Below are 12929 nucleotides of genomic sequence, written 5' to 3' on the forward strand. Positions count from 1 at the left end.
TAAAAATTGAGGTAAGGGGGTCTGAAGTCTCTGCACAGGAGGGGAGACCTTTTCCCTCCTCCTCTCCGTAGCCTCCCTGTTGCCGTGGGAAACCTGGCTTTCCCCAGTGATTCTGTCCTTGAACAGATATGGAAGCTGTGGGAATGGGGATCCCATGCTCAGGAAGAGGCTATTAAGACTTATCACCTCTTTTCTGGCTCCCAGTCTTAGTGAGGTAGGCTTACTTTCTCTCTGCTCAACCAGCTCAGCATGGATGAGATTTTCCCCTGCTGAGCCAGTTCAATATGGATCTTGGCTGCACACAAGCTAGAAACTTCACCTTTACCCCCAGACAAATGCCTCATGGACAAGATGGTCAAGCAATGGGGATAGTTACTGTCCTCTTACTTCCCCTTGCTGTTTTCCATTTCTGTGGGTGGGGGATAATGGGAGAAAGAAGGTCAGGGAAGGAAGAGAAAAAGATGCTGCTCCATAAAACCTCCTCAGAAATCCACAATAATGTTTTGAAGGAAGTAGTGTTTTAGAGGATGTGGGGGGGCGGTCAACCTGCCATGCCTTGAAGGGCTTAAAACAGTTTAAGAGAGGGCTGTAGCCAGAGGAAAGCTAGGCTGATTAGGGGGAAGTAGCCATAGGTGGCCCTATAAGAGGGCTGTTAGCCAGGACAGTGGCTGACAGACAGACTCTAGCTACATAGAGAGGAGGACCTGGTTGCCTGGGAAGCTGAGGAGGGTACCTAGAGCAGAGCAGTGCTAGGGAAGGGCAGAGGGAGCTGGGAAGCTCCAGCCCAGCAGAGCCCCAGACTGCAGGCTAAGGTAAAGGCCCATGAAAGGGTACTAAGGCTGCAGAGAAGCAGCCCAGACCTAGACAGAGGCAGCTGGTCTGACCGCCATTGCCTATGATGAGTGGTACAGACTGCAGTCTGCCCCAGGGAGCGGGGCCTAGATGATGACTGACAGTAGCCATTGAGGCAAGGGAGGGATGGGGGGTTGTGGGCTCCCCTGAGAAAGGAGACCCAGACTGAAGGGGTAATGCTTCAGGGCAGAACCCTAATCTAGAAGGGCACCCAGGGTCCGGGAGGAGCACAGAGCCAGCGGCAGGCAAGACTCCGACCAGCAGAGGGCGCTCCTGGCTGAAAAGAGCCAATTCCCTGAACAACCTGCAGGACGTGCCACAGCGGCGAGTCGTCGCCCCATTACAGAGGAACAAACAACAACACAAAGAAAATGAGAAACTTAGTTTAAAATCTTAAATCCTGTGAAAGGCTTTGCTATAAAAAAAAGAGCTAGAATCTGACATCCATTCAGGTTTGGAAGCAAAGTGAGTAGATTTTTTTTTTAAACAGCAAAGATGAACTGCTGGAATAGTGAAGGGGGTGGTAGTGTAAGACAGAGTGCCTGACTCATTGCTTTATGGTCAAAAATTCTAGAAGGAATTCTGCCAAACTCAGTCTAGAAAGCCAAGATCCCACAACTGAGAATTCTGGCATAAATTCTCTTTGGCAAAAGACAAAATTCAATAAATTAAATAATTTCAGAAAACCCTGCTTTTAAAGACCTTTGTGGTATCTCCAGTGATTACAACTACATTTTGATTGATTTTTTTAAGTATAAGATAGAAGCAAACAAGTTTCTCTTGCAGTATGCTGTTTATTTAGATCCTAGTGTAATTAAAAGTGTCCAGCTACTTACGACTATAATAAAAACTCAACCCTTAAATTCTTATCTGTAAGACTAGTAAATTTCATGTTAAACATGAGATTATATTAAATATTTTATTTTCAAGGGGCAATGTACACTTAGCAAATATTTTGTCAACCAGCATTAGGCCATTGTGGCTTGAAACATGAGAACTATAAAAGTTTGAAAAAGTCACCTGTACACAATTTTACTTCAAGTAGAGGTGAAGTCTCTGCATTCAAATGTAAAACATGCTATACTATCTATTAACCAGTGTTTCTATGAATGATACATTGTCAAATAAATTACTGTAACAAATGCCTAAAGTGAACATGTGACCACAAACATAACATTATAAAGGTAGATCATTTACAATAAAATGTGTTGCTAGCACTGAATATTTATCATACAAAAACAACTATTATATTTAGCTCTGCACAGAAAAAAAAAATGACTGGCCATTTCTTTAGGGCTGTGAACTACTAGAGATGCTATATTCCACTTCAGGTGAAGTGGAAGCAGCTGATTTGTGCTAAAGCTGCAAAAATACTATCATTGCATTTACTAGTCATGTTTTAAAAAATGTTTAGAGCCTAAATGACGGTCAACCAATATTAACTAATTTCTAAGAATATTAATCTTTTAAATCAGATAATCAAATTGCCATTTTACTTTTATTCTAAATTCAAAATACCATCTAACTCTTCACAGATTTTTTTTTTTTTTTTGAGGAAATTGCTAAGTTTGGGAATATCAAAGAGGCTGGACATGGAAGCAGGAGGCTATGTAGTGATAAGTCCAGTCTTTTTTTTTTAGTCTCAGTAATTTGCATGCTGTCAGGCACACCAAAATAGCACACCAAGTTTCTATAATCAGGAACTAAAAATACTAATTGGAAATAACTTAGTCCTTTCGTACTCTTCTTTTGCGTACTGATTTCATTGGACCATCTCCAGACCCTGTGCTTTCATCAGCTTCTTTCATCTGGAATAGAAGATTTTGGTTTAACTTCTTCAAATCGGCAATTTAAATTTAATTATGGCAATAATGAGAGGTATTTTCCTTATCCCAATCATATTGACTATGGATAAAATACTGCAACTCTTGGCAAGTGTTACAAAATGCACAATGGTAAAGTCCCTTTCCTCAGCTTTAAATCTTTATTTCCTGTCCTATAAACAGGATATAAAAGATGAGTATACACTGAAGTTTTTTCCTCAAATCTTTCTTTCTTTTCTTGCCTAATTTACTCAGTAGTATCCAAAGAAACAACTTAATTTGCAGAGTCATGAATGCAGTGACTTCCCCTCCACCCCCCTGGCTTAAAGTACAGTCTCCACTTATTCTACCCACCATTTCTTTCTTTGGAGATTTTAGGTACTCCACAGCTGCATTACTCAGTGAGACAAAGTAAGCAGCATGAGACTGGCCAAAACAGATGTCTGACTTATGTTTCTTAATTTGAAAACAGATAATTACCGTATCAGAAGTCCTCCCAGGAGGAAACTCCTGTATCGGCCAATGTATTGCAACCCTACTTCCCTGTTACACCCAATTGCAGGCCTGTCATTTTAATTTAAAGTTCCTGAGCGATAGCACTGTCTTGGCAATGACAATCAACTATGTGAGAAATCTGTGAATTAGATATTAACAGCTAGTCATAATTATAAAATTGCTTGCATATCCTAGTAATAACTAGATAAGATATGCAGGCTGCTTCCGAACACATCATCATTTACAAAACTGCTGGATGTAGCAGGGGAAGCTGTAACCACAGATTTTACAAGCCTATACAATTCTAATGCCTGAAATAATAAAATACATTATTAAACTAATATAAATAGAGAAAACATCTAAATTAGTACATGGGTGGGGGTCTGGTTTTTACATAAGAATGGCCATACTGGGTCAGATCAAGGGTCCATCCAGCCCAGTAACCTGTCTGCTGACAGTGGCCAATGAATGCCAGGTGCCCCAGAGGGAGTGAACCTAACAGGTAATGATCAAGTGATCTCTCTCCTGCCATCCATCTCCACCCTCTGACAAACAGAGGCTAGGGACACCATTCCTTACCCATCCTGGCTAATAGCCATTAATGGACTTAGCCTCCATGAATTTATCCATTTCTCTTTTATGGATAAATTGGAGGGGGAGAGAAGAATGTGGTCACTATATTCCCTGTAAAACATATTTCTGTGAAACAATCAAATTCCTGCTTTTTCCCCACTGTGCTTATTTCCAAATCTTATTTGCAGTTCTAGAGTAGCTTACCTCATCCTCGGAACCACATTTATTTGATTGGTCACCTTCTTCTTCCTGATTTCCTTCTGCAGCTTCATTCTCCTCTTCATCATTTTTATCTTCACCCTCACCTTCACCTTCTAGAGCAGAGATTAACACAATGACTCAGTAGATGGATTATTTTATGCAAAGATAAGTGAGAAAACCAAATACACTGCTAAAGCAAAATATAAACAAAACAGACAATTTCAAATTTTAACACGGACCATTTTATATGCAACTGTTCAAACTAACAAACCCCTGATACCAGGGGTAGAGATTTCTTAACATCAACTAGTATAAGATCCACTGTCAAAGTTTAGTACCCAATTTTGACAATTTCAACCTAGCCTCTTTTTATGCCAGCAATTCATGTATTTAGACATTCAAGCAACATTTACTGCAACTGCAAACAACTGTTGACACAAAAAGGAGAAATCTACTCCTTAATCTCCAACTATTTCAGCAAATGGAATTTCAGTCCAAAACAGAGATTCGATGGTTCATGAGACAGACAATGGAATTATGGGCTTTTATACACAGTATCATTAAACAGTTACCACCCATACTTGATGGGTTTCCCAAACCCTCTATTCCGGCCTTCAAATAACCTCAAACTCATAATCACAAGCAAGCTTCCACCAGACCAGGGCACACCAACACAAAGCAGCAGCAGACCTTGTCGTAACAGATGCAAAACCTGCAGACATACCTCCACTGCAACGATGATCAATGCCCCCCACAACACACCTTTCAAGATCGATAGGGCCTACTCATTCTTATCACATATGGTGTACATCCAGTGCACAAATGCTCCAACTACAGTTATGTGGGTGAAAAAGACAGTTATCTTTTCCATAACTGGTGTTCGAGATGTGTTGCTCGTGTCTATTCCACAATAGATGTACGCGCTCGCCACGTGCACCGGTGCTGGAAGTTTTTCCCCTAGCAGTACCCATAGGGGGGAGCGCCCCCCGAGACCCCTGGAGTGGCATCTGCCTGGCACGGTATAAGGGGAGCTGTGCACTCCCCCAATCCTCAGTTCCTTCTTGCCAGACAACTCCGACAGAGTTCGCCTGGCCGAAGTGATTGCAACCAGGAAGGCCACCTTCCACAAGAGGTGAGACCAGGAGCACATGGCCTGTGGTTCAAACGGGGACCCCGTGAGATGAGCCAACACCAGGTTTAGGTCCCACTGCGGGACCGGGGGTCTAGAATACGGAAAAAGACAGTCCAAACCCCTAAGGAACCGGCCAGTCATAGCATGGGAAAATACCGTGTGCCCTTGCACTGGCAAATGGAAGGCTGATATGGCTGCCAAGTGCACCTTGATTGATGAGGGCACCAGGCCTTGGGCCCTCAGGTGGAGGAGGTAATCAAGGACAAGCTGTATCAGGGCGGTCACCAGGGAGACACCCTGGACTGCCTGTCACGGAGTCCCTGGGCGATGCTCTGGAACTGCTCCCCATGAAGCCAGTCAGGACTCTGGGGCAGTCGCCTTTCTGTGAGCAGCCTGTCTTCAGGACACACAGCTCATACAGCTTCCACCTTCCTGGGTCTGACCTCGGAGCATTCAGCATCCTCTGCCCCTCCGTGCGCTTCCCACAGCGAGTCCGCTCAGCCAGAGGGTCCTGCACCCCAACTTCGCAGTCAGATGTGACTCTCAGCCAGCCCGTAAAACAGAGGTTTATTAGATGACAGGAACATGGTCTAAAACAGAGCTTACAGGTGCCGAGAACAGGACCCCTCAGCTGAGTCCATTTTGGGGGGCAGTGAGCCAGACAACCACGTCCTTCACTCCATGTCCCAGCCAGCCCCAAACTGAAACTCCCTCCAGCCCCTCCTCCTCTGGGCTTTGTTCCTTTCCGGGGCCAGGAGGTCACCGGATTTCTTTGTTCTCCAACCCTTTAGCTCTCACCTGGCAGGGGGGGAAGGGCCCAGGCCATCAGTGGCCAGGAAACAGGGTGTCGGCCATTCTCTGTGTCCAGACTCCTGCACACACATGCCCTCTAGGGCTCTGCAATGATCATACACCCTTATCGCACCACCTAGATACTTAAGAACTTCAGAGGGGAAACTGAGGCACCCCCACACTATTCAGAGGAAATATTAAGAACAGTCCCACTTCGTCACACTGCCACCCACCTAGAAAACTGGGACCACTTTGCCAAATAAGCATGGCGAGTAGAGGGCAGTATACTTTCGAGGAGGATGCGCTGAACCTGCTCTGAGCACGTCCTTTCCTCTCCACCTAATCACTGAGCAGCCATGCCGCGAGGTGAAGAGCTGCTAGGTTGGGGTGGAGGCAGTGGCCCTGGTCCTGAGAAAGCAGGTCCGGGCGGAGCGGCAACGGCCACGGCGGATCTACCGCCAGACCTGTGAGGGTCCTGTACCAAAGCTGCCTGGGCCATGCCGGGGCAATCAGGAGGACCCGGGCCTTGTCCGTCTTTATCTTCTCCAGGACCCTGCTGATTAGAGAGAATGGGGGGAAAGGCATAGAGAAGCCGGCCTGACCAAGACAGGAGAAAGGCATTGGAGATAGCACCCCTCCCCAGGCCCCTCCAGAGCAGAACCAGGCACATCACCGGTTCTGCCAAGTCACGAACAGGTCCACCTGAGGAGTTTCCCACATTCGGAAGAACTGGTGGGCCACTTCCGGGTGGAGGAACCACTCGTGGTGCGAGGAAAAGTCCCTGCTCAAGCGATCCGCCCTCTTGTTCTGGGTGCCCAGTAGGTAGAAGGCCTTCAGGTGGATGTTGTGGGCTATACAGAAGTCCCACAGCCTAAGGGCTTCACGGCAGAGGATTGGGCCCCGCCTTGCCCGTTGATATAGAACATTGAGGCCGTGTTGTCCGTGAGGACCCTGACTACCTTGCCTTCCAGGTGCGAGCTGAAGGCCATACCCGCCAGCCGCACCGCCCTGAGCTCCTTGATGTTTATATGCAAGGTCAGATCTCGAGCCAACCACAAGCCTTGGGTCTGAAAGTTCCCCACATGGGCCCCCCAGCCCAGGTCTGACACATCGGACACCAGCTCCAAAGACGGGGCCCTGTCCCTGAACGGGACCCCTTGGAGCATGTTGTTTGGGGTGGACCACTACCACTGGGAGGTGATCAGAGTCTGGCAGGGTGAGGACCTTGTCCATACTGTCCGTAGCCTGGGAGAACTTCAAGGCCAACCAGAGCAGGAGGAGCCTCATCCTGAGTCTGGCGTAACGGACCACGTACGTGCACACCGACATGTGACCCAAGAGTTGTAGGCAAACTGGCTGTTGTCACCGGGAACCTTGTGACCGAGTCTATGAGACCTTTCAGGGTCTCGAATCTGTCTGGGGGGAGAGATGCCCTGGCCGACACTGCATCCAGGAGTGCCCCAATAAACTCTATGAGTTGGACCGGGACTAACGTGGACTTGGTGTTGTTTACCAACAGGCCCAAGGTGGTGCATGTGGACAGGAGGAGCGCCACGTGATCCCTCACCTGCAATCAAGAGGTGCCCTTGACAAGCCAATCATCCAGATAGGGAAATATCTGGACCCCCCACCATCTGAGGTAGGCCGCTACCATTGACATGCATTTTGCAAACACCCTGGGGGCAGTTGACAGACCAAACAGGAGGACCGTGAATTGGTAAGGATTCTGTCCCACCCGAAACAGAGGAAGTGCCTGTGCCACTCGAATATGTGGATGTGGAAGTACGCGTCCTGTAGATTGAGGGCAGCATACCAGTCCTCAGGATCCAGGGAGGGGATGATGGAGGCCAGGGAGACCATGTGGAACTTGAGCTTCAGCATGTACTGGTCAGACTTCAAAGGTCCACGATGGGCCTGAGCTCCCCTTTGGTCTTCAGGATAAGGAAATAACGGGAGTAACACCCCTTGCCCATGAACTCCTCAGGCACCACCTCTATCGCTCCTAGTCCTAGGAGCCACCCCACTTCTTGCTCGAGCAGAGCTTTGTGCGAGGGGTCCCCCAAGGGAGGTGGAGGGAGGACGTAAACTGGAGGGCATAACCCCGGGAGATGGTGTTGAGGACCCATCGGTCCGAGGTTAGCCGCAACCATTCTGGGAGGAAAGCACACAACCGGTTGGAGAAGGGAAGTTTTATTGGGGGTGGATCCCTGATGAGGACTGGTGGGGTGCCCCTGAGCGTCCCGTCAAAAACACCTTTTTCCCACCTGCTTGCCCTTGGAGGACTCAGGCTAGGGGGCAGGCCAAAACTGCCTCGGAGGGCGTCTCTTATAGTCCCACTGCTTCTCATGGGCGGCCTCATACTTCGGGAGGGCGGCCTGGGCAGGAGTCTGCTGCGGCTTGAACTTTAGGCATCTATGTCCTGGCTCTGGCAAAACCTGAGTCTGGAGGGTCATGCGGGAGTCTTTCATGCCATGGAGCCTTGTATCTGTTTCCTCCACAAACAGAGCTTTCCCGTCAAACGGGAGATCCTGCATGGAAGACTGCGCCTCACTGGACAGCCCAGAGAGCAGGAGCCATGATGGCTGTGTCTGCAGCATCCGAGGCTGCCTGCAGGGATGCCCTAGTGGCCGTTGCCCCTTCCTCCACTAGCACCTTGAACTCCTTCCTATTGCGCTCCTGGAGGGAGTCCTCAAACTTGGGCAGGGAGCCCCACAGATTAAATTTGTACCTGCCCAGGAGAGCCTGATGGTTTGCCACTTGTAACTGGAAGCTCGAAGATGAATAAACTTTCCTTCCAAAAGGGTCCAGTCTCAGAGTCTTTGTTCTTTGGGTCAGGGCTGGATGACCCTGCCTTTCCCTGTGGTTGACCGACTTGATCACCAGGGAGTTGGGCACCAGGTGGGTATACATGTCCCTTAGCGGGTACAAAGTACTTGCATTCTGCCTTTTTCTTGAGGACAAGCGGTGCCGCGAGTCCCAGCCGGACGGAATCCAGCCAGACAGTCTGGTCGGCACTGAGGGCGATCCACCTACACTCTGCCCTGAGCGATTGCTGGGCGGTGATCGACGTTGGGAACATTCCCTCAACCAAGACTGGTACCAGGCTGGAGGCGACTGCAGAGATCTCAGCGGTGGCTTGCCTCTGGTGCACAGGACTGACATCGGTGGACATAATGTCCCGGGCTGCCTGGAGGGCTTCAGGCATGGACGGCATCTGGAGAGCCCTGTTCCGAAGGGGCTGGGCTTCTCCACTCAACGTGAGTCAGAGGCCTGGAGCCCGGTGGGGATCGAGGACTGCCTGACATGGTTCTAACCTTTGTCCCAGACTTCCCTCCGTGCCACTGCAAAAAGGGAGTCTTCCTGGCCCTCTTGGCATGCCCCGTGGATGGGAAGCGGTGCCGACTGGTCAATGGCACTGGAGGGTCACCACGTACCGACGCTGCGGTGCCACATACTGGTTCGGAGCGGCATGCCAGGGTCGGGGTCAGTGCTGACTCCATCAAGATGGTCTGGAGCCCAATGTCCCTTTCTCTTTTGGTCTGAGGCTTAAACGACTTGCAAATCTTGCACCTAACACTTAACAGGTACTAAGTGTTTTTATTCAGAGCAAGGAAAGATGACATGGTGGTAGAAACACCCGATCCGTCTGCACCATAATCTCTACCAGTGCTACCAACAGTAGAGACAATACCAATAGAAAACAACATTTCCTAGTTTTCCTGGTATAGATGCAGGCGTAGAGATGTTGACTTAACAAAATAGCTATATAACGGTCAGGATAGTGTGGCAAAACACCAGTGTTGACATTCTGTCAAAAATACTTCAGTTTTTAGTGCTGTCAATCCAGCACTCTGCAGAAGCACTAGCATCACTTAAAAATAATAGAAAAAAAACCAAAAGTAGCAACTGCCAGAAACTGAATAAACAGGACAATGTACTATTTGTTACTGATTACCTAATAAATAAGGATCTAATTGTTCCCTAAAAGCTGCACATGCACCTTATCCTCCATGGCAGAGTTGCCTCCTTTCCCTGGATACCTCTTTAGGGGTCAGGAGCTCCATGCAGAGGAATGAGGGCAAACTAGGGGATGTGTGGCCAAAACAAGTTACCACCACCCACTGGCCCCACAGAAACATCTCATTAAAGTAACAAAAGAGCAAATCACAAAGCTGAGGAGCCCCTTTAGAGATAATGTCCTGTCAGCAGCCACACACACCCTTAAACTGAGGAGGTCTACTTCAAACGCTTCTGCAGTTCACAATTGTGTTGTCTTGCATGGAGGGGCAGGAAATTTCTCCCATAGGCAGATCCCAGGAGATTTAGGACTTCATAGGTCAAATCAACATCATACTCTCTACCCAGAAACAAAGAGGCAGATATTGACTCTGCAGATGTGACAGCTGTGGTCAAGATCAGAAGTAAAAAACTAGTAGTAAATTATATTATGGTTGCAGATTCCATATGAAGTAGTCTGATAGAAAACCTTTTACATCTCTGCATGGGAGTTGCTGCCCATCAGCATGAAGTATTAACATCAGCAAGAAGGTGTAGGAAGAGAAGGAAGGAGTAGAGGCCATTTCCAAGCCCTGACCCAGGTTATTTCCCTTTCTCAGTACCTGAGGGAGGATCCTTCCTTCCTTTCTTCTTTTTCTCCTTTATCATCTCTTTTTCCTTCTCCTCAATTTGTCTTCTTTCTGTAGGAAAGACAGAATCAGGGAAAAGCAAAAGCCACGTGCTCCACGCTTTCAGGCATGAAGAGGCAAAAGAATGATGTAAAGGGAACAAAACCTTCTCTTAGGTATGAGAGCTTGATTAATAGGTTTTTTGCCTGCTTCTTCCTGGTAAGTGGAATCATAAGTTTCATGTAAAGAACAGGGAAAAGGAGAGATGTATGACAAAGCCTTTATTTTTTCCTGTCAGAAAGCACAGAAGTTGTCTAAAGACCTTTAAATAGACTGCATGTCTAGAAATTAAAAAAAAGACTTTTCTTTAGTATGTGTTTAGTTACTACTGGGATTTTAGGCTTTAACACTGGATCCAATGAGTCTCCTTGGTGTAACAGTACTGACCGTAAACAGCCATTCCAAAGACAAAATTCTTAAACAAGTTAATCAAAGAAGTTTTGTGATTCAAGTTAGTTTTTCTTTGCAGTTGGTGCCACATGTATTACACTTTCAGTCCAAAATCTACTTTGATAATGCTAGTCATCTATCAGAAAAAGATCCATCTTTTAATAATGTTTCAGTAATATTTTGAACCTCCTCAGAATAAAACCAGAAAAAATCTTGAATGGCATTCTGAGTTGTACAGCTTGATTCAGTGCATAAGGATTAATGCAGATTTAAGAATTAAGACGGTTTACCACTAAATTAATCTCCTTTCTGCTGAAGGGAAACATCACACTACAACGCGCTGAAAATCCTGGAAGTTTAATAGATAGAGATTATTTTTACAGTATGAAATCTGTAGTCTGAGAAATATGATTATTTTACTTGTATCTTTAAATTAAGTTTCATCATCATGATATTACGTATGAAGTCACATCTCATGAGTTTAACTATGTAGGACAGGCCTGAACTGGGCTGCTGTGAATGTACTTAGGAGGGGAGTCATTTCTATGGACTTGCAGGGCAGTTGGCCATTCCCATAGGATTACTAGCAGAGATCACATGATGGAGCGGGGGCGATCAGTGTTCAGCTCACTCTTCCTGCTCTAGTCTTAGAAAAAGCAATGCGGGCGGAGTATGATTAGTGAGCTCTGTACTGGTTTGCTTAAATCCCTGATATGCAGTGTAGTTGTAGCCATGTCGGTCTCAGGATATTAGAGAGACTAGGTGGATGAGGTTATATCTTTTATTGGACCAATTTCTATTGGTGACAGAGACATGCTTTCAAGCTCTGTCTCTCTCGCTCACCAACAGCAGTTGGTTCAATAAAATATTACCTCACCCACCTTGTTTCTCTAAATTCCTGGTGGCATTTTGAGATGCTGGCAGGCTGAACTATTCTCCTCTAGGACAGGAATAGACAGGGGAAAAAGAAAAGAATGAGATGAAGGAAGGAGATGATCAGTGGAAATGTGAAAAGAATAAAGTAGGGAAGTGAACATTGCAGTGAAAAACGTACAAATTTAAAAAATCAGACTGAAGGAAACAGATATAGAAAGAGATAAAGGAAAAGGAAAGAAGAATAAAAAGCAAGAGATGCACTAAAATTTATTTAATAAAAACAATGCAAAATGCCCAGTAGGCCCAAAGTGCCGGTGGTTCATAGGAAAAAGGTGGGTGCCCAGAGAAACTCTTACTAAGAGGGAGCCCACACACAAATGCAGCATCACCTGAACTGGATGGAAAGAAACTGTAACTCAGGAATCCTAGACTGCTATGCTGATAGCAGTGAAGTAGGCTCCAGTAGCCCCTGATTTCCAAGATGAACTCCATTAGGATACAGTAAAGTGAAGCACGCAATGGAGAAGCAAGGGAGGCTTCTTTATTCAAGGGCAAAGAATATGACAGTGAATGGGCCAAAATAAGAGGAAGAATAGAAAGAATGCCAGAGGGTCTGGACTGGAGATTAATGCTTATGACAACAGTATAGGTGGCATGGAGACAGTTAATGCGTCTGATGCTGAGGTATAGCCACAGACTGTACCGAATCACTAACACAACCAAAAGCTATCAATATTGAAGCATCCATCTTATGCAGGGGTGGCCAATGGTAAGGCATTTGACACTGAGGTCAATCACTAATGCCAGAAAACACTGGCATCCAGAGGGTACAGACACTAGTGTAGACGCAATTTGACAATCACTTGCCTCTTGACTGTTACTTCCTTAGTAAGGAGAGAAAAGAGTAATACTGAGAGAACGTCTTTGGAAGGCTTAGTCTTCCGAACAAACTTGACAGACGTCAAGACCGTGTTCAAGGAAGGAGCTGACCCCTCTTCTTATATACAACTTTGGGTGAGAGGAATGGTACTGTGAAGTGAAAAGGTATCAGAATGGTTTGCTAACACTCTCCCTATTGAATCCAGTGGCATGGGATGTTTTAGCTAAGTC

At 46.5% G+C, this 12929-nt stretch overlaps 1 protein-coding gene across 2 annotated transcripts in view; it reads right to left on the bottom strand.

The window, feature by feature from the left end:
* Positions 1-1757: 1757 nt before the first annotated feature.
* Positions 1758-12929, bottom strand: part of CLGN (calmegin) — a 91338-nt gene continuing 80166 nt past the window's right edge. The window contains exons 14-16 of one of the 2 annotated variants that reach the window (XM_084627411.1): positions 10488-10565; positions 3948-4057; positions 1758-2660 (exon numbers count right to left, since the gene is read on the bottom strand). In XM_084627411.1, coding sequence (XP_084483537.1) covers positions 2580-2660; positions 3948-4057; positions 10488-10565 — 269 coding nt within the window. In that variant the 3' untranslated portion in view covers positions 1758-2579. The remainder of the gene's footprint in view (positions 2661-3947; positions 4058-10487; positions 10566-12929) is intronic. The other variant, XM_084627412.1, reaches the window with a different exon arrangement.

Source organism: Lepidochelys olivacea (genome assembly GCF_965140295.1).
Source record: "Lepidochelys olivacea isolate rLepOli2 genome assembly, chromosome: 4".
In the NCBI taxonomy this organism is placed as follows: Eukaryota; Metazoa; Chordata; order Testudines; family Cheloniidae; genus Lepidochelys; species Lepidochelys olivacea.